General features: G+C 44.2%; 1 protein-coding gene across 1 annotated transcript in view; it reads left to right on the forward strand.

Annotated features, from left to right (window-relative positions):
- Positions 1–21,764, forward strand: part of dock1 (dedicator of cytokinesis 1) — a 187,177-nt gene that overhangs the window by 141,670 nt on the left and 23,743 nt on the right. The window contains exons 30-40 of the mRNA XM_008285509.1: positions 2,466–2,544; positions 4,494–4,594; positions 9,385–9,443; positions 10,029–10,177; positions 11,340–11,425; positions 11,800–11,956; positions 12,516–12,556; positions 12,971–13,061; positions 15,107–15,226; positions 16,454–16,543; positions 17,880–17,984. Of these exons, the coding sequence (XP_008283731.1) occupies positions 2,466–2,544; positions 4,494–4,594; positions 9,385–9,443; positions 10,029–10,177; positions 11,340–11,425; positions 11,800–11,956; positions 12,516–12,556; positions 12,971–13,061; positions 15,107–15,226; positions 16,454–16,543; positions 17,880–17,984 (1,078 nt within the window). The remainder of the gene's footprint in view (positions 1–2,465; positions 2,545–4,493; positions 4,595–9,384; positions 9,444–10,028; positions 10,178–11,339; positions 11,426–11,799; positions 11,957–12,515; positions 12,557–12,970; positions 13,062–15,106; positions 15,227–16,453; positions 16,544–17,879; positions 17,985–21,764) is intronic.

Here is a 21,764-nt window from a genome sequence, read left to right on the forward strand (position 1 = left end):
TTTTTTACCTGCTTAAGTAAACACTTAAATTCACTACTCTTTTCTCTCTTTTACATTTGTGACCTAAAAACAAGAGCATCCCAGTAGGCTGATAAGTAAAGTGCATCCCACATAACCACAACATCCACAGTTCTGACTCCCAGCCATCTGGACCTGTTGCATCTCATACACCCAATCGGTCTCTGCATTTTTTATCTCTACTGCAGCATCCAAATAGAGGCAAAATATGTTTAAAAGAAGCATCTATATATATGTGTGTGTGTGTGTGTGTGTGTGTGTGTGTGCATATATATATAAACCAAATCAAACTGTGAATAATTAGCTCCACACATTAAGCAGTGACTGTTTCTTAGTCTACAGGTGCGACGCTAGAAAGTGCGCCTCAGCATTAGTCCTGTGTTAAGCGTATCAACTATATTGGCATGTTCACAGCTGCAGAAAATTGAGTGAGGTGTGCAGAGGGGGGGTGCCTGTGCTTGTGCAGACAGGATGGTGGTAATAGGCTGTCTGAGTGCTTAGGAGATGGCAGGGAGTTCTCCGGGGCCACAGAGACAGAGAAATGGACTTCTAATGGCACATCCAAAGGTGTTCAATGACAGTTAACCTTTCCAGCTAATGATTAAGGTCATTCATAATGTGTATCACACATCAGGCCCAGATAGCATTTAGTCAGCAATGGAGATGAATGTGGGACATGAATATTGCACAGCTTTAAAACACCCCGGGTCCCGCAGCATCGCCGTGTTAACGCCGATGTTATTCCTGTTCAAGGTCAGTTATTTGGGGGGCGGTGGGAAACCCCAGCTCCGTCTCCACAGCGCTGAGATTTAGGCCTTCTCGGTAAGCTCAGAGATCCTTATTGCCACCTAACTACATCACAAAGTAAGAGACTCCGAGATGATGGAAAATGATGGCCACAATGAGACCCAGTTCCAGCCAGGATTTAGCTCAGGCAATGAAAAAGGCAGAAGGCTCCTCTTGGACCTGCCTGTGCAGCAGATGTCTGCTCACCTGCCAGAGTCACTTACATTAGCGTTACATCTTAATGCCGCTTTATTGCCTGCTCATGAAGCCCTGATGCAATCCACTCAAGTGGCATCACAATTGTCCTTGCTTCACCTTACAATTTTTTATCACATTCTGATGTATCCTCAGATGCTACTTTAAGCAATCAGGTGCAGTAGGAGTCTTTATTGATTAGTGTTTGTGTGGAAAATGCTCACAAAACAAAGATTGAATATGCTGCGCCACACAATTTTTATTCTATACTCATGATAAGGGCTTTTTTTCCTCAGATTGGTGCACTCTTTGCCGTATGGCAGGTTCTACCAGTAAATTGTTAAATAGCGGACGGGCCTCTGACTCTGACTGTGAGCAGCAATCATAGTTCCCCCTCTAAAAGCTTCATGCCACTTAAGTTATTAACATTTAATTCTGCAGCATCAGGGTGGATTAACCCATCAGACAGTGTTCTAATTAAGATCTACTCATTGCATCTTTTTTTCAAGGGTGCCCCCGGCCTTCTGTTCCTCAGTCTGCCAAACAGAAAGACTGAACCTGCGTTGCAGCTCTGCTGGAAGTGTATATTGTTCACAGGGGCAATTATTCATTGTTTTTGGAAGTGAAGCCTTCAAATGTTTCTCTTCTTGTGTGGCTCCAGCTTCAAACCCTGTCTTCCAGTTAATGAGTTCATATCGTATCGGGGAATCCGCGATGTGAAATCGGCGCTGACGTTCGGGGCCGGTGCAGGCGGCTGTGCTGTTTGCTCGGTCGATGGATGTGCAGTTTGGTTGGCTTTTCATCCAGAACCGTGATGTTTTTATAGTCCTAACTAAGTTGTTTTTGGTGACCTGACCCTAACCGTACGTAAGAAAAGCACTTACTGTGTTTATGTGTTTTGTTCAGATCACAATGTTCCACTGAGATAAGAAGTAATAGAAGTAAACCGGAACATAATCAACAAGACTGGCTTTTGAAAACAAAAGAAAAAAAACAGAATGCCTGGACATGATAATAACATTTGGATTTAATTTGTATGACTGAACTTTACCTATTTTTTGTCCTTAAAGTCGTTATCATTTACCAATAACTGGAATAAACATATTGTACACATTAGAGTGACTGCAGTGATTGTATATGGAGCTTATTGTATATTTCCTGTAGTCATTTTCATCTTGCATGTTCTCATGTTTGTTTGCTGCTGACAGAAAGTAGCTGTCAGATAAACTGTTTTACTTCACTTCAATTCAGATAAAATGTCTTTTGAGCAGGTCCCTAAGAAATCAGTTTTTCAAAACGAACTTTAAAAAGTTTCAAACTTATTGTGCACAAAGTTTTCTGAAAGTGACCTTTAATACAATGCAATTAAAAAGTGCCAAATGCAAATGGCTTTGTTTCAAGTTGGGAAAAACTTATTTCATCAGCGATAGGACTGGATCTAAACTCGTTCTCTTTTATCTTTCCAGAGTGTTCCTGCGGGCCATTAATCAATATGCTGCCGTGTTGAACAAGAAATTTTTGGATCAAACCAACTTTGAGCTGCAGGTAAGAACTGAAGCACCAAAACTTTTTATTTTTTTTCCATTTAAACAATCCTGATGTAAGTCTTCCAAAACTGAAGATAACATTCCTTTTAGTCGAGACAACTTTGGATTAACATGGAAAAGGATGTAATTAGGTTTTCTAGAACTGGATTAGTGCGGATATGAAAGAAAAGTTTCTAAACTATTTCCCCACTTCTGTTTACTAAAATATGGAATTCATAGGCCGAGCTACCTTAATGTCGCATGCAGTCTCACGCACGTTCACATCAAAACATGCAGAACTGCCCAAAGTGCCCGAAAACTGCACCGAATCCACACATGCACGACGAGATTAAAGGAAAATGGAAATATGTTTGAACTGCATATGGATACGCCACAGAAATAACTAAATATGAAGTTTGTCTGACCGTTTCTGAGTTATACAATAATGTAAGTATCAGAAAAGTAATAAATCTAACATTATGTATTAATTATGTTGAGAGAAAATAATGTAAGTAAAGGTCCCTCTGGGCACAGATGCTTGAATGTAACGCTCTGCGCTGAACGTCTCCGGGTTTGGTGTTAATAGATTTGTTTGAGCCACAACACCGTGAGCTACAATCTTCTGTGAGTTATTTGGGAAATGTCACAGAAATGCTGTTATTTCCTTAAATAATAAAACAAGCACTTTGCTGGTTCATTGGGATATTGGCTCCACTGCAACGTTGAGAGAGAGACGGTCCAGCTTCTGAGAATGACAGGGATCTCAAAACTCTTTTCCTATTGGCTCACTGTTAAGAACTCCTGGTGGTAAGTTTTCTATATCATGTAGGGAATCAGTCCTACTTCTGAAAGACAAAACAGCTCTAGAAGGACCTGGACCTAACCCTAAACCCTTTTGTTTCATTGAAGTCTGTTAAAAAAAATTTAAGCAACTTATTAGAAATAGATGATTAACAATTGATTTATCTGACATATTAAAATGGTTTGGCAGAAACTATAGTTCACTATGCTTTAGAAAATCCACAGGGAAGCCTGTAAAATATGGAATTTCTAAACAGAAAACGTCTGGGAACCTTGGATGAACATTTACAGCGTTATTAACTGCAGTATTGGGAAGGATTTTTGTGCCATTTTGTCATAAACACTGTATTTTCGCACTGAAGCAAATGCAGCATTGTTGGACCTTCAGAACAAGAGGGAGAGAGAGAAAAAAAAAAAGATCACTGAAGGATGTAGACATAAAAATTGTGGAGAGGGAACATCAATTACTCTGTAATGGCCAGCAATTTTATGTGCATTTCTGAATATTTTAACCCACTCACCCTAGAACAGAGCAACTTTCCTTTTTTCCGCTCGCTTTTTAAATGTCTGAGATGTGGAAGAATGTTAATGCTGTCAACAACTAAACTGCTCTGAGCTTTTAAAGGCTTTATGGATTGATTATTCCAGCAGTGTTTTAGTATGACTTACAGCACTTGGAACTGCCTTGGCTTATGAATAAAGCTGCAGAGTTTTCTTTCCACTTTTAACTGTAGCTCAGTGGTTTAAAGACAATTTATCAGGACTGAGTTGTGCACAGAAGCCCCGTACATCAATCCCTACTGTTGCAGCTCTCTCATAAGGAATCCCTATGCTCTGTCATGGCTCTTTATTCAAGCCGTCGTGAGGAGTCTTGCTTCATATGCACGCATGGACTATTTGCACAGCAGTGAAAAATTGTGGCTACTGTAGCACTTCTTTAAGCGGCTGTCAGTGTGTGATTGAGAGCGCGGCGTGGAGGACGTTGGCCTAAATCACCAACCTCTTCATCCGCCGGGACAGCTTCCCGACACACAAGTGTAACCATCGCCTCCTGATTTAATGAAACTGTAAAGCTCTCCTGCCCACATAGCCTCGTGGTGAAAGACATCGTTGTAAAACTGAACTGTGAGTTAAATATTCTTTTTTTTTCCCTTTTGTCTGGGCTAGCTGTGGAACAACTACTTTCACCTGGCCGTCGCCTTCCTCACCCAGGAGTCGCTGCAGCTGGAGAACTTCTCAAGCGACAAAAGAGCCAAGATCTTCCACAAGTGAGTACGAGCGCTCACTCGATCCGCCGGACGTCCTAATTTCACACTGTCCAAAGTTCCCACCGCAGCATGAGCATGTAATTCATCACATAGCGGCTCGCGGGGATACCCAACACCCCATAGCTCTAGTTGTTCGTCCTTCCACATGAAGCTGAAGAGCCTCGTAGGGGTTACAGAGAGCACATCTTGTATCTCAGGTGTCCTCTTGGAGTTAAAATACTTCTTATTCCCTCAACAGATGAAGAAGCAAAATGACATGATGCATAATTTTGAGGTTTCACATCCATGAAAGTCGGACAGATTCTGATAATCTGCTTAAAATGTGCTTTCAGCTGCAAGTTTACAGAGTGATTAATTTCATAGAGCCATTGATCCGGTGTTTCCCCGCCATCTTTTATTGCATCCAAACTTATTAATGTTTTCTGGGCCGACGCGTTGCGTCGCGGCTCTCGTTTTGATCCGGAGGGGCTTTTGTCGGGAAACCATAAATCAAAGGGGCTCGTGCTCGACAGTCAGACTCTTCGCTGGTCAGTGCTTCAATATTGGCTCTGGTAAACACCCTCAAGAAGATTAAAAACAACAACAACAACAACACCCTCCCATGCAACACAATATGCAAACACAGAAACAATGCGTTCCAAGCCGCCTCCACTCGGCCTTTCTCCACTCGTCAGCCTTCCTCAAAAGAAGCAGCTCTCACTCACGTACACAGGAGCCGCCGTTCCTGGTGTAAACAACAGAAATAGGGCTCATCTCTGCCTTTGCTATTTCTGGGTTGTTTATTTGACGTTCCCAAATATGTCATTCAGCATTTATTACAGCCAGGTGGTTTCCAGAGCGAGCCAGAGGGGGATATTATGGAGGATTTGTCAATTCCTCTTTCACTCAGGCTCTCTACCTCCACACGCCCACTCTCCTTCTCTGTCTCAGTGTCTCTGTCCCTCCACCTACTACTCACCTTCATTTTTTTTTTTTTTACCTCTCCCTCTCTGCATCCCGTTTCCCTGTGTGCTGGCGCATGAACTGTAAGCCCTGCCTGCAATACCAATTATTGTGGCTTGCTCAGAAGCGGAGAACAGTGGGGTGAAATCAAAGATTTGTGGAGCACGGCTCTGTAGCACTCTGCATCGGCTGGTGATTTTTTTTATTTATTTTTCTCTCTCTCTCTCTCCTGCGTCACACATTTTCCAGAGCTGTTTGTGAAATTCTGGTCCACTACTGGAGTTTATGTAATGCTAACGTCAGACCATCGAGGCGCTGATGACAGGCTAGCATGGCCTGAATAAGAGGAGGAATACATCTGTAACTGTCTGAGTTTCAAAGGAATTTTTTTTACATTTTCTTAGTTTTGACCACTAATCTGAACACTGTATTTGTCAGGGTAATTGCCCCGGAGCTGTCGAGCGGTCGTGCAGGTTTTTGCTGCACGACTCAACCGAAGATGGTCGGAGGGAGAAAAATACTGTGTGATATTCCAGTTTTTTCTGTGAAATGATGATTGTCGTGGACGTTTAATTTGCACTCCCTCTTTCATTTTGGGCTCGATAATTTGTCCCCTAGTTTGTTTATAATCTGGATCCCTAATGTGCAAACATGAATTTCTTGCCTCATCACACTTTATTGTCGCCACATCGTCGTGGTCCCGGCGACAACTATACATGAGTGCATTGTTATCCGACTGATTGGCCAAAATTACAAAAACTAAGAACGAAATTATACCTCGGTGGAAGTGCCGCTGCCAGAGTGCATCACAACACAGATGGATAAATGAGCAGTGTCGTTGTCGTGATGTTCACGTATGAGTGATGAGGAGAAGGAGCCTCGTATTGTCAGCTTTCGGGACTATCTTTGCACTTCCTTCGCTTCAGGCTTGGATCACATCTGAGCTGTCCTTCCAGGCCACTGTTGTCAATCATTTCTCTGTGTGTTTTTCCTCTCTTGCTGTATCTGCCACTCTCTGTATTCTCTCCTCCATCACCTCATGCTTTCACATCCATTTTTCTCCTCTCAGTCCTGACCTTTGCACCACCACCCTCCGACCATTACACAACGCGAGCTGCCGAGATCCCCGGCCTCGCTCGCCCCCCCGTCCCCTCCGCAGACATGTTTTCCTGCGTTAACCTCTCCGAGAGCTTTCCGGCCCCGCAGCTGACAGGTATGCGTTGTAGGTCCTGACAGCCGACAGTCATAGCTGTCTGTCTCGCTGCCTGCAGGAGTGTGACAGAACAGCACCCTGCATCTGTCTCGGCTCAGATGACGACATGATGCCTCCTGCACACTCATCATCGCCGCCGTATGTGGAGACAGAAGCCCACGTCCTGCCGCTGACACACGGGCGTGATGTCAGCAGACGTGGAAGACGAATTGTTGATCAGATGCAAAAACAGCCTTTCCTTTCTTTTTTTTGCATTCGGCTGTGTAGTCATTTGTTATCTCGCCGGTTCTTCTGTCTAAAGATCAGCTCTCGGGCTCTGCAGCAATCTTCCCTTTGACAGCTAAATATGGCAAAGTGTTTCGTTTGACCCGGCCCAGCTGTAAAGAGGTGACGCAGCTTCTTTGTTAAGGATTCCTTCAATGTTCCTCCCCTCTCTGTCAAAATACATTAGCGTGTCTTTCCACAATATTGGCAAAACAATCAATGGGGTTTCAGTATTCCGCCGAGGCTGCGGGACGCTCTGAAATATCACCGCGTGTGAAAGAGGCTCTAAATTGTTATTAATTAGAGGTCAGGAGAGGTGCCCTCCCCCTTTTTTATTTCCTTACAATGTCACGCCAAGGTGTCATGCCATCAGTATGCTAGTGGGGGAGAAATGGATGGGTCACAGTGAGACAGTCTGACGTGGGACAGGCCTGATGCATGGCGTGGAAAGAGCACTGCCCACAGCGCCACCAGCTGGAGAGGGCGTGAAAGTGGAGATTTAAGAGTGGGGCATGATTGACGATTAAAGTTTTACATATCTGACACAAACAAAAACTACCACTCCCTCTACTTTCCTCTCTGGTTTGTTCCACTTGCTTTTAAAGAACTGTTTGTGAAATCTGCTTCTCTGATTGCAAAATGTTCCCTTAAAACTCAAACAACCAGACAGTCTTCGCCAACAGTTTGGTAATTAAATATTTATTCTGAAATTTATTCATTCGTTCAAAATTATTCTGCAGCGTCGTGTTGCAGATTTATTGGTTTTACTTGCCTTATATTTATCATACGGTACCTGAACTGAATGAGTAAATCCAAACAGTTCCACACAGACTCCCGTTGATTAGAAGTATTTGTGACATTTTCTTTAGAGAAGTTGTTAATCTGAAACCAGTCTATGTTTTGGACCGAGCTGGCAGCTTGTTCCAGTTGTTTTTCTGCATCATACAGGAAGAGATCTGAAATATTATCCAAGGATCTGTTTGGCATTTAAATCTCAATTATTGCTGAGCATATTGTAGGACAATAAAAACCCAGAACAGATGTTCAGATAGATTTATGGATTTCTTGGATTTTTTTTTTTTTATGTTTACCAACCTGCTGAGCCGTGTAGCTTTACAGCTCGGTTCAGGGCAGAGACTCTGACAGTTTGGCTCTGATCCAAACAGAACCACAGTATTAAGGTTGAGTGCAGCTATTCCCCGCAGTACACCTGTAGTACAAAAAATACATCTGATTGCTTCTCGGCACGCGATGGCACGACCGAAGCGTGCTGTAGCGGGTCGTTGGAAATGAGGTAAAAAGGTCAGAAGTGGCTCTCTCCTTACTGTTCTTGATTTTAGAACCATTTCAGACTTTTACTCTCTTTTCTTATCAATGTTCAATCTGTCAAAGACGCCACAGTCATTCCTTTTGTTTCACGTGATCGGTTTCTCAGAACCGTTCTCGCTTTCCGCCGTTTCTGCTCTTGTTAGTCCCTCCATCAGTCACTCTTTCGTCGTTCCCTCTCCGTCCTTTTCTACTTGGCTGTCTGTCCTCTCCGTGACCCGGGACAGTGTGGCAGGCCGGGAGACGGGCGCCAGGCTGCCGTGGAGATTGGTTCACGACCTAGACATGACAGAGCTGATCAGCTTATAAGCCCTCAATTCACCAAAGCCAGACAAAGAGTCAAGATGGGAGCAATCCTTCCAGCTTCTTCTCTGAGCCTTTGTTTTATATAAGGGCTTTTTGCACACCAAGTCAACCTAAATAAACTAGTACCAACAAAGGATGTTTGATCAAACACTTTGCTGCCTCGTGTCATCGCCCCTATCTTCAAATGCATGCACAATGCAGGAGCCAGACCAGAGCTGACAGCCAGCTGATTGCCGGCATTTATGTGTCTTGTGAACTTGGCATGGGCAGAAATAACTCATTAGTGTGTGTCTGTATTCCAAAGAACATCACGGAGGGAGATAGAAAGCAAACCAACTTAGCATGGTCTGGGCACAGTTTCATTATGAATTTCATTATGACAGTTCAATTTTATGCTGGTGCAGCGGGTGTCACTCAGACATTGTTGACTCAAGGAACTGTTTTCCACCATTTATTGTTTTTCTGCAGAAAGACAGAAAATGCACTCTTTGCGTTACATATGACTGTATTCGGTATTTAGCTGCACATGTTGGACGAGCTTCAATCAGAGCGAAGCAGCACCTGTTTAGTGTTGCGTCCCGCTTTCTCATTTTGCATTTCCACTGGTGGTTTTAAAAGGTATTTCAGCATCTGTATTTTGTCTCCCTTTGTTTTATTCTCTTTCTCATTTCAGCTACAATCTCCACATTATTACAAGCGATGAAACCCTTCATACATTTTTCCCATCTTTGTGTTTCAGGTACCAGGACATGAGGAGACAGATCGGCTTTGAAATCAGGGATATGTGGTACAATCTAGGTAATTGAACTCGCGTCTTGTGTCGGCGTCGCTCGGCTTCCCTTTCAACAGACAACATTTCAAGTGTTGTTTTCTCAATTTCTGTTTATGATTTATGATTATCTGCCAACTAAGTAAGCAGCCGTTGGAGAGAGCAGCTAAATATACATAATCATGTGTTAATTGGCTTTATGTTGTGTGATGAGAGAGCGATTTAGTCAGTCGGGTCTCGGTGGAATGAGGCTGCGCACGGGGATTGGGGTGTTAGATTTGGGCACCTGTGTCTTCCGTCTCATTGTCGCCTGCACCATCTGATCCTTTAATTAGAGCTTTCCACCAGATTAGACTAATTCACTGGGTCGCCCATTGCCGTTTCCTTTTTAACCAGAGGTGGTGTTGTTATTTGCAGTTATTTACTGCTTGACTGTGTTGGAAAACTCTAATGAAAGGATGCTTTATAAACACAAGGAGACAGTTTTCTTCTTCGTTTCTAACTGTGGATTGAGACTTACACATGGCCTGTGCCCTCACATGTTCTGCTCGTTGTGTACAGATGATTTATTTAGTGTATTTTGCACTTTATGTGTTTTTTTTCCCCTCTCAAAGGGCCCCACAAGATAAAATTCATCCCCGAGATGGTGGGTCCCATCCTGGAGATGACACTCGTTCCTGAGATTGAATTGCGAAAGGCCACCATCCCCATCTTCTTCGACATGATGCAGTGCGAGTTCCACTTCACATGCAGCTTCCAGCGGGTGCGTCATCCGAAACATGAAATAATCATAGCAAAGCAAAGATGGAAAAGTAGAGCGGTGTCGGAGGAGTAATAATAAATGGGGTGGATGAAAAGCAGTGGGTGCCGGTGCGGGAATCTAAGGAGAGGAGCGCACGGTTAGAGCATCTGATAAAAAGTTTCGTAGCCCAAAGCTTGCTTGTAATGCTGCAAATCTCATTTTGTTGTGCTGCGATTATCAACAGCCATGGTAAGTGGAACTTAATGTTATGCCTCGTTACAATGCAAAATTAAGCCTTTCTGCATGAGGAAATCCATTTGGTTACAGCTGTTCTGTCATAACATGTCTCAGGCAGTTTTCAGCTTTGTGAGGGCTTCCCAAAAATACTCTTGTATTAAATTGTAAAGAGGCGCAGTGGCTCCCGCGTGTCTCTGCCGGCCATTGTTGTCCTGTGAAGATAGTTTTACCAACATTTCTCTCTGAGATCATTGAGTGCAGCCTTTCGGGGGTGAGATTGGACACAGCACTGCTGCTTAAGTCACTCAGGATCTGGCTCACTGGAGGTGAATGCCACTTTCCCATTCTTCCCTTTAGTAAAATGTGATCAATTTCACTTTAGCCTGACCCCCTTTTAGGCTGTAAGCCAGTAATATTCCCTTTGCTGGATCTCTCTCTTCCTCTGTGTGTGCTGTAAATCCTGGGCTTAACAGAGAGCAGCATTTATGTCTTTTCTTACTTGGCTGCACTTTCCTGTTCTGTGCTTGTGTCAGACGAGTACATCAAGAAGTCAGTGAAAATTGGTTTATTTCAGCACAATAAAATCTGTTTTATATACAGCTGCTGCACACAAATATTAGAGAAACAGATTCGTGTATCACTGTTTGGCAGTCGCTGCTGCAGCAGAACGTGAAGGGGGATGCGTCTCGCGATGCGGCCTTGTGCTGCGTGCCGACGAAATTTAAGCAGATAAAGAAAAGCTTTAATAATGAACAGAAAATAGCAGCTCACAGCCAGCTGCGCTGCGAGAGAGGGACGATTAAAGTCGAAGCACAAACCCCCTCAGCCAAGCCTTGATGCAGAGAGAGAGGGAGAGCGAGGGAGAGCGAGTGATACAGGGAGGTGGCGTTAATGAATTGAAAAATTAGCTACACTGATTATTTACGCCTGCTCTGTCTAATTGCAGTTTGAGAACGAGATCATCACCAAGCTGGATCATGAGGTGGAGGGGGGCCGCGGAGACGAGCAGTACAAAGTTCTCTTTCAGAAAATGTAAGTGCTGATTAATGGGCAGGATTACGCCTGAGCCTCTCACAAGTTAGATAATGCTAATTGCAACATAACACTCCTCAAAATAATCACAGTGTGCTGATGATCACACGGCTACTTCACAGCTTGCCACTGTGATATTTGCTTTCGGAGCAGCGAGATGCTAACTCTCGCTTTAATTGGCAAAAAACAATGTTTTCTCAAATCCTTAGTGGCAAAAGTTTGACATTTTAAACCGTCGACGAGCCTCTTTATACATGCTTTACATTCATTTTCCTCTCTGCCTGTCACATTTCTCTCTCTTCCTCCTCCACATCTACAACTACGTGCATAAACAAAACAACGCCGCTGCTCTCCAAACAACCATCACACGCTAGTTTACTGGAGCACTGCAGGAAGCACAAGTACCTGGCGAGGACGGGCGAGACCTTCGTCACTCTGGTGGTGCGTCTGCTGGAGAGGCTGCTGGACTACAGGACCATCATGCACGATGAGAACAAGGAGAACCGCATGAGCTGCACCGTCAACGTGCTCGTAAGACTTTCTCGGTTCACGTCTACGCACAAGGCCAGCCGTGGTGATGCGTAGCTGCACGGAAGCTCAGAAACGACATGCTTACAGTCCACATTATCGACACCTACATAGTTTTCTACCCACAGACGTGTCACAGTGCATTAAGATGTTATCGCAGAGCAACTCACCTGAACTACCTCTCAGCTGTGAAGTTGACATTTCACCAAAATGTCAGTTTTATCTCACACGGCACTGAAAAGACTTGGGGCTTATGTCTTGTTCTTACTGTTTATCTTTCACTGCTGTGTAAAGTTGTAGAAAAATGACAGTTTTACTGAAAATCTTAGATTTTACGTAGCTTCGGCTTTGCTTAAAAAGTTACCTGATAGTTTTTAGGTACTTTTTGTCTGTCTGTTACCAGCCAGGATATTACTGTTTTTAAATTAACTAAATCTACAGTCCAGTAATCTCTGAGTAATGCAATTAAAGCGTGACGTACTGAAGCTATGGATGTGTTTTAATGGCTATCTGTGACATCTTTTCAACCCGCTTTAATTTCCTGCCTCTTTCCATACCGCAGAACTTCTACAAGGAGATAGACAGAGAAGAAATGTACATCAGGTAAGAACCAGTCGAGCATCGTGCCTGTGGAGGATGTTCAGCTTCCCGGACATTCAGTCCCTTTGAGGCACTTTGCACACCACACTGCATCGAGGACATTAGGAGATTTAGCACCCGAAACTCAGTTGAGCTGCATTTTTTAACTTCCCAGACACTAAATCCTGTACATTTTGGCTCTTTTCCTGCCAACTGTATGTCCCGAGAGATCCAGAATAAATATTTGATTTTGTTAAAAGACGTGTCCTGCTGCACAATCTCACTCGTCGGGAGTTTTTCATGTGTCTGTCAAGCGTTACGCGAGCTAACAGAGGCTGTCAGGACACATCAGTCCGGCGGAGTTAACTTTCTGTCTGTTGTTCAAGTGTGAAAGGCCCACACAGACGTGACCCACAAATCATTGCTGTTTCCTTCCAGGTACCTGTACAAGCTGTGTGACCTCCACAAAGAGTGCGACAACTACACCGAGGCCGCCTACACCCTGCTGCTACATGCAAAGCTGCTCAAGGTGGGGTGACACGAGACCAGCAACGTGTCGTACACTGTAAATGATTCAGTACAGCGTAGGCTACAGGGCTTAGATCCACTGTTAAGCCAGCGTCAGACAGTTTAACCTTAGGCATCACAGAAGTGCGTTCCCGAATGTGAATTTGCACAGACGTAGAAGAAGAGGGCCGCATCCTTTTCATTCCACCAGGAAGAACTTGCTGAGCAGCATCTTGTTCTCTTGCATAGCCAATGCAAATCACAGCTAGCATCTGATCCCTCCTAAAAAAATACAAAAACTACATCATATTTCACAGCAGAGGAAAAGGCAGCTTCAGCCACCTGAGATGCTTAAAGATAAAGGTGTGCTTTCCCTGTCAGCTATGAAAAAAACTCTTCTACTGTAAATCATAAGGAGACACGGCTGCTTTAAGGTGCAAGAGGAGCGGATTTCTGCAACACATTAGTGCACTGATAACTTAAATTAGATGCATAAATATTTATAGGTTTTCATGAAGCGTTTCTTTTGTGATCACACCTTTTCGTTAAAGTGCTCCTGCTCTCAGCCTCGAAAGTTTCCTTCACTAGCCAAAAATACAGCGCATCCACACACACAGAAAACTCCTCACACAAAGAACCGCGGCGTCTATTCCCAGCTGGGGGTTCGCTATACCGTGAACTTGAAGTTGTTCCTCTCTGCCTTTTATCCAAAATGGTTGCATCCAACATCTCATCTCTATTTGCATAAATAGCTGGCTCCTTCAGCCTTTGTGCAGGTCCCGACAGGGAAGAGCAGCCTGTGACTGAATCACATTCTCCTCACTGAGCAGTCACAGTGGCATTTTCGGGAGTTGTGATTATTTTAATTCATCTTCTAGCATCTGTGTCTTCCTGATCGCAGCATACCGTTTCAGTATGATGTTGTGGGAGCTGGTTAATTCCACCGTCCTCCTTAAAACGAGGATAAACGATGGACGCGTAATTCTGCATTCACCAGCATTAAAAAGAGTAAAACTGGCTCCCGTAGTAATAATTACTCCTCCAGTGGAATACCTGCAGCAGTGTTACACGCTGATGAATTAACAGCACTTTGTGTGCAGTCAGAGATGTATCAGCACTTTAGTTTTGTCGATGCAGCGTCACTGGCCATCCATGAATAAATGGAGGCCCTTTTTTTCCCATGTAAATGCTGCAGTCCAGCTGTAAAGGAATCAATAACCTAAGCCAAAGCCTCCCAGCATCCCTCTTTATGCCGCGGCAACAATGTGCGGAGCAATTACTTTTTCACCTCCTTCATCTCCGGTGCAGGCTATGCAAATTTTTCCGGCTTTGCTATTTAAATGTGGCCATCACACAAAACCTGGTCAGAGATCTTAACTCTTCCAGGTTCCTCGCAGCACCCCAGAATCCCAATTAAAGCCGGCTGGTAATGAATCAATCCTGACAGACACATAGGCTTATGCTTCGTCTACACGCGGGCCAATCAGATTATCTGTCTTCCTGCAGAAGGTGCTGCTGCCTGTCACAAACCTTATTATTTTCCCATGCTGGTTAAATAAGCAAGCACAAAAAAGATGCATTCTTGTGTTGTGGTTTATTTTTTCCTTGTCTGTTGTTGTTGTTTACAAAAATCAAGCAGATTTTGTACTGAACAAGATTAAATTGCCGCATGACTCAATTGCATCTGGTGTTTGTATTGTTAAGTCGAGCAAACAGGACGTGATGCTGCGCTCTGCTCCCCTCACTCCGCTCCGTCGGACCGGCTTTCAATGGGCCGGGCTAGTGGAGCATGAGCTGTGGAGATTCTCATGCTAAATACCACATTAGCTGCAGAAATTCCATGTGTTGCATGGCAGGTATTTGCATTCTGTGCCGTTCAATACACTGTCTATCGACGCTTGTGTTTCACTGCCCGTGTTTCAAGTTGCAGTCTCGGTGCAGCTCCACATCTGTTTCACCCATTTGCATTAGCTATAAGTCAGTGATTGATTTCTTGTCACCTGTTCCCCTTTTTGCTCCATATTGCATTGCACCGTGCTGACCCCGGTATGAACTTTTTCTCCGTAGTGGTCCGATGAGCAATGCGCAGCCCACCTGACCCAGAGGGACGGCTACCAGGCCGCCACTCAAGGACAGCTGAAAGACCAGCTTTACCAGCAGATTATTAATTACTTCGACAAGGGCAAGGTAAGACATGTGCTCACTGTCACCAGCACACACTCACACATGCAGAAGAGAAGCGATCTTGAACGCCACTTTTAGCTGCTGTCGTCTCCGTTAAGCACTACTTCTGGCGCGAGAATGTTTGGAAGACGAGCTGCTGAATGGAAGTTTCACACGCCGTTTCCACGGAGCAGGGATTGTTAATAATCCTCTTCTTTTAGCCGATGCTCTTAAGGATGAAGGCGCATCTCAGACCACACAAGCATTAATGTAGCTCCTTTGTGCTTTCTCTTTTATCACTTTTTATAACCTTACCTTTTATGAAAACCTTTTCCCCTGCTCCTCTCCCCCGCTGTCCTTTTTTCCCCTCTTACCACATCAATGACATACTTGAATGCCACTTCTGCCACCTGAGATTGAGAAAATGTTCCAGTTGCACAGGACCTGGTTGCTGTGCTATTCTTCTCTGTTCTTCATATTTTATTCCAAAGAAGAAAAAATGTTTCTCAGCCTAAGCTAAGCCTGGAATGGATGTGCAGGACAGCAGCCAGAGCGTCTCAAAAATGATGTCCCAAGGCTTTGCATGTGTCATCAGTGTTGGGGTGCAGCCGCCACTCTCGCTTCTCTTGCCAGCTGTCACTCAGCAAGATATGGCCGGGGAGACAACAATTTGAAAGAGTCTTGGATAAACATGCACACACAAACCCACCAGACTGATCAGGAAGCGTTACAGTGGCTGTAAGAATGCATCAACACTCCAGAGAGCGGGATTTCAACCGAGGACACTTTCTAGGAGAGTCGCAGGAGTCATCGAGAAAGCAGTCCCAGATGGTGTTGCCACCGCCACTCTCACTGATGGCAGCCTGATCTGAGTAGCAGTCTGGACTCGGTCCACCTCCCGCCTGGCCCATATCAGTTCAGCCCAATCTAGTCTGTCAGGAAGCCACTTAGAAGCCTTTCAACATGTTGGAGTGGCTCGCATCTATCTATGACACCACCCCACTGCACTGGATGGGTCTCAGGGGGGGAAATGTCTCACTATGATAAATTTTCTGCTACGAAGAGGATTGCAACTGATTTATAGAGTTTTGGATCAACGGAAAAAAACACATTAATATTGACGATATGAGGAGAATATATTCTTTAAAAAAGGATTATAGAGAGACTCAGAGAATTCCTTTTTTGTTTGCTTTATCTGAGCTTGAATCGTGATAATTAATTCATTTTCCAACTGTCTGTTGTGCCGCGCAGATGTGGGAGGAGGCAATCATTTTGGGAAAGGAGCTGGCTGAACAGTACGAGAATGAAATGTTTGACTTTGAGCAGCTCAGTGCATCCTTGGTAAGTAATGTTTTGTTGTCTCCACTTTTTGGAATATTACGACTCATCCATCATGTGTATATATATCATAAATACATAACACTTTATGATCTATTAAGAGACAGAAAGAAGACTATAATGCTGTTATTTTCAGTCTACCTTTATTTAAACTTATAGCAGTTTCTGGGTCTTATCTACTTTTGTCTCATTTTTACTCACCGTGGCCTCATTTTTCACGACAATACAAAATCCTGCGCCGCTGTGGAAGCAGCACAGCATCAGTTAAAAGTAAAGGAAACTCCTAAATACCTTTTTTTGTGCAGCCACAGTTATGATACTGTAATCATCAAAAGAAAAAAAAAAATGAAGGTTGAGTTTCTTTCATCATTTGTTTTACAAAAGTTCCAGAATCATGGACAACATATTTCCAAATGGCCACAAGTTTTACCAAAAAAATAGTGATTCTACATATTATATGTTTGTAACTTCTGATCTGACCTGAGTTAGCACAGCCTGCAGTTCAACCCAGTTCAGCTGAGAAGTGCCGCGATGAGCTGCAGCTGAGTCAATAATGACGTTTTAATTCTGATGAATTGTTAATTTAGACGTGTAACATGAAGCGATTTCGGTGAAATATCACGATTTTAAGCTTAGATTTGGGTCATTTTGCTGATGGAATGGTCGCAGATGAATAGATCAAGGATGGTTGGAAATTCTGGTAGATTAATCGACTCACTTGAGTTCCTTGAAGACGTTTCATCCAAGAGGCTTCATCAGCTCTGACTGACTAGTTGGGAGTTTCAGTTCCTTGAAGAACCTTTAACACCTGAGTTTCAATTGGGGGTTTGTTGCTCCTCCCCCTCGTTATGCGAGTCGTTAGCGCTCCTCCTGCCACAAAGGGGTTCGTTAGGGTCTTTTGTGGCTAGGTGTGGATGTGGTTTCATCTTCCTGGGGAGAGATCTTAGGACTGAACTGTAAACAGGTGAGAGGTGATGCCTCAGACCTCCACCTCTGCTGAGGGATGGTCTTTCCAGTTAGATGGCTTCTTCCACCCCTCTCTCAAACCATCTGTCCTCCCTGGACAACGAGTGCAACTCCCATCTAGTCAGTCAGAACTGATGAAGCCTCTTGGATGAAACGTCTTCAAGGAACTCAAGCAGCTGCTACGATTAATCTACCAGAATAACCACGACCTGAGAATCTTCACAGACATGAAGGTTGGAAAGTTACAAGTCCAGCGATTCTTTCTGGATTTAAAGTTTCTCCCTCTGATCATTTGTGTGATTTCAAAACATGACTTCAGGGTGGAAACGTGTCTTCCACGCTGCTTGAATACACTTGTTTAATCTCCCAACAGCGGAAACAGGCCCAGTTCTATGAGAACATCGTGAAGGTCATCCGGCCCAAACCAGACTACTTCGCCGTGGGCTACTACGGCACGGGGTTTCCCTCCTTTCTACGTGTGAGTACTCGCATCAACATACATCTTCCACAAGTCCCAGCACCCACCTCACGGCTCGTAGCGCAGTGTGAGCGAGCCGCTTGTCAAAACAGATGATCAATAGGTTTACCAGCGCCTGCTTAGTCCTCAGCCGCGACCATCCAATCGTATGTGCTTCACACGTCTTCCTCCCACGAGTTTTGACTGTTGTGGCGGGACTCGCTTGTTTCGCATCCCACCTGGTAGGGTTTCACTTACTTACTCACTCGCAGAAAGCAAACTCTGAATCACAGGCAGCTGTTTCATGTGTGGGTTATGGATTAGATCCAGACTTGTCTGCTGAGCGGATCCCCTTCAGTGTGGGAAAGTGGGATGTGCCTCTTTGGCTGAGAGGAATGTGAAATCAATGTTAAAAAGTGAGCAAATGCATTCATTTTCTTAGCTTGTCTTACGCCATCCCGCTCCCTTGTTTATTGCACATCCCTTTCCCCTCGGTGTTAATGCGTCCCGTCTGAGATGTGCCTGTTTGTAGCATGAACTGTAGATGTCACGGGCTGCAGTTGGTAGCATTGTTGCCTCGCAGCAAGAAGGTCGCCGGTTCGCGTCCCAGTGGGTGCACCGGGATCTTTCTGTGTGGAGTCTCCATGTTCTCCCCGTGCAGTGTGGGTTCTCTCCGGGTTCTCCGGCTTCCTCCCACAGTCCAGAAACATGCTGAGGTTAATTGGTGATTCTAAATTGTCCGTAGGTGTGAATGTGAGTGTGCTTGGTTGTCTGTCTCTAAGTGTAGCCCTGTGATAGACTGGTTACCTGTCCAGGTGAACCTGCCTTCACCCTGAGTCAGCTGGGATAGACTCCAGCCCCCCATGACCCTCGTGAGGATTAAGCGGTGTATAGATGATGGATGGATGGATGGATGTATACGTCACTGCTTGCATGTAGTCGCAGTGAGTAGCTGTAGAAACTGAACAAATGAGCACAAGAATACATTTTTTTTTGTCCAATCAAAAGGCTGATCATGGCGTTAATGCTTTCCACCTGTACTTTAGCCAAACACCATTTTCTCCTCACTGTGAGTGCAGCACGAGGTGTCCCGACACCACCTGTGCAACAAAGTGTAAGCAAGTGGTCACATCATAGATTGCTTCTGGTGGCTGCTTAGTCGTGGGTTCTACTCACAAAACCTGCATATCTACGCTTGTTTTGATAGTTGGAGCTCTGTTGAAATAACCACCAGTGGTTGATTATTATGCACACGGACAGCTGGTGAAGCTGACAAAAAAAACACCTTTTATCCATAAAACCTACTGAGCATAGTCGGCCACTAAACCTGAACTGATCTCTGTTTCCTCTCTGAATTTCCTGGCTGGCCTCGTGCCAATCTGATCGCAGCTTATCGCAAATTAAGTCCGAGTTTAACAGCCGTTTGATATCTGGGCCATATTAGGTGTGCATATCGGACCTCTTTTTCACTTTCCTCAGTCTGCAGAGCGGCTTTTATTTAAAATTAAATAAGCATGGAGGTTTTTTTTCCTGCGTTGCTGTGTCACAGTGGGTTTAATGTTAGGCCAGAGCTTTCTGCTTGTGAGAAGAAAAACAGCCGCGCTTTACAAAAGGCTGATTTGTTTACTCTTAGTGTATTCCCCGTTACCGCTGTTTTGTGTTTTTTTTTTTCAGGCTGTCATCTGGCTCTGGCGCGCTACTGAAGCCGTTGTTTTCCCGTCTTGGAGGAATTCGTTCTTTTATCACATAAGAAAGCCACTAAATGGCCCCCAAAAGTCCTCACGGAATAAAGTAATATCAAAGTCCAGCTTCAAGAACAGTGATCCCCGATCGTGCCCTTTTCATTTTATTATGAGGAGCGGCCATTTCGCCGTGGTCTTTTGCTACTTTCCGATCTCCATGTGCCCCTCCTGACGCCTTTCATCTAGCAGGGCAGAAACTCCATTACAGACAGGGCAAGCTGCACTGGTCTAATCTAACGGGCTCTTTAAACCCCCTTTGAGGACGGCTTTGCTTTTTTGCTTTTATTCTTTTTGCAGCGGTGTTTGACCTTACCTGAAATAACCAGGACATGCCAGCCTGCCAATAAGAATCTGCACTTAATTTACCTGCTCCTTGTTTTTTATTTTTTCAAATAAATTATATTTCTTTTGCTGCAACAAAGTTGTGTACAAGCCGGTCCATGATTACTCAGCCCTGCAATTACCGACCGCTGTGACAACCCCGCTTTACATTATTATCCCCCAGAAGCATTTTCAACTTATTAGGAAACAGATAAATAGATAAAAAAGGCATTTTATTCTGCTAGAATCCCCAGTTGGGTATCTTCCATCGTATTGAAACATGCTGCAGTTATGTTAAAAGATTTTCGCGTGAGTTCGAAGCAAAGCACACATGTAAGGGTTACTAATTAGGATGGATGGAGTTCAAGGGGGCGTTCGCTCACGCCCTCATATTGCTGTTTGTGTTGCAGCATGGCGCTGTCCTCGGGGAACAGTCAGTTATGTGCAAAAAAAATCAATACTCTGATAAAGGCGTTTTGTATCCACCCCCCTCGCAAATTGATTTTATGCAAGAGTGCTTAATTCAGCTGTTTATGATTTATTAGTTGTTAATATAGCTCGACAAGTGGGGGTACTTGCTAATTGCAAAATGCTCCAGATCACATAATTTGTTTTCAAACTTAAGACGCAACTAGGCCGTGATCCCTGCTATCATCATTTATGTTCTGTGTGTAGAAATCCTTTTTTTTTTGCTTCTAGAGACCGACACACTCTTTGATTATTGGCTAAACAAACAAGACAAGCACAGAACATTTATCTGAAGTCATCATTTCAACCTTCAAAGTGACAACACCTTGTCCGGGAACCTTTGAACCACGACCGAAAGCTCCCGCTACGTTTTGTTTCCTCCAGAGTCAGACGTCTCCTCCGCAGACAGATTTCCTCTACAATTGTTTCTCTCACTTTACATCCCGTCGGCGTATTTATTCTCCTCTCCTTTCTCTCCCTATCAATCCGAAACTTTACTTAATCCCCCCGTATTGAGTTTCCCGTGACAGCTCAGCTTAAAGAGCAGCTGAGGGTGTGCGAAAGTCGGTTTGAAATATGTATCCTGAGCAACCGCATTCGGAGACACTCGGATATGAGCTGTCATGTTCTATCATTCAAAACGTTCCTCAGACAGACTCCTGAGCACACTCAGGCAGATGAAGGAATGTTCCCGGCTCATGCATTTTTAGGAGCGCTCGCTACGCTCTCCTCATGTAATTTACTTTCGTTTTGAATTAAAGCCGGATGACCTTTTCATCGGTGTAAGGTTCGATAGATCGTCGGAAAGTATCCATACATGTCCGCAGACTTTGCCTCGTAAACCATCGCTCCCAAAACCGCGTGACATAAAATTTTCAAGTTTATAAATTCGTCCGTCTCGCTGCGAGCTTGTCCGGAGAGCTCAGATCCTGCCGTTTCATTTGAACTTGACGACATTACAGTTGCATGAGCTGATGCTGCTTTGTCTCTCGACTGTATGAAATTGCCTTTTTACCCACTAGCCAAGAAAGATGATTTATTATCTCAATGACAGTTATTTTCTTTTCCAGAACTAGACAGTGTAGGTTTGAGGGTAATGAAAATGAGAACGGTGACATTGAGATGACTTTGCGCGCGACCTGAATGCTCAAACGGCATAATGTGAGTCTGCAATCCTGTTGTGAATAAGCATACAATATGAGGCGTTGGGTAAAGATTAGGTGCCCCTCTATCAGATTTAGAGGAATATCTATAAAGCATCTCACGCTTG

The sequence above is a fragment of the Stegastes partitus genome, unplaced genomic scaffold, assembly GCF_000690725.1.
Source record: "Stegastes partitus isolate 25-593 unplaced genomic scaffold, Stegastes_partitus-1.0.2 Scaffold405, whole genome shotgun sequence".
Taxonomy (NCBI): Eukaryota; Metazoa; Chordata; class Actinopteri; family Pomacentridae; genus Stegastes; species Stegastes partitus.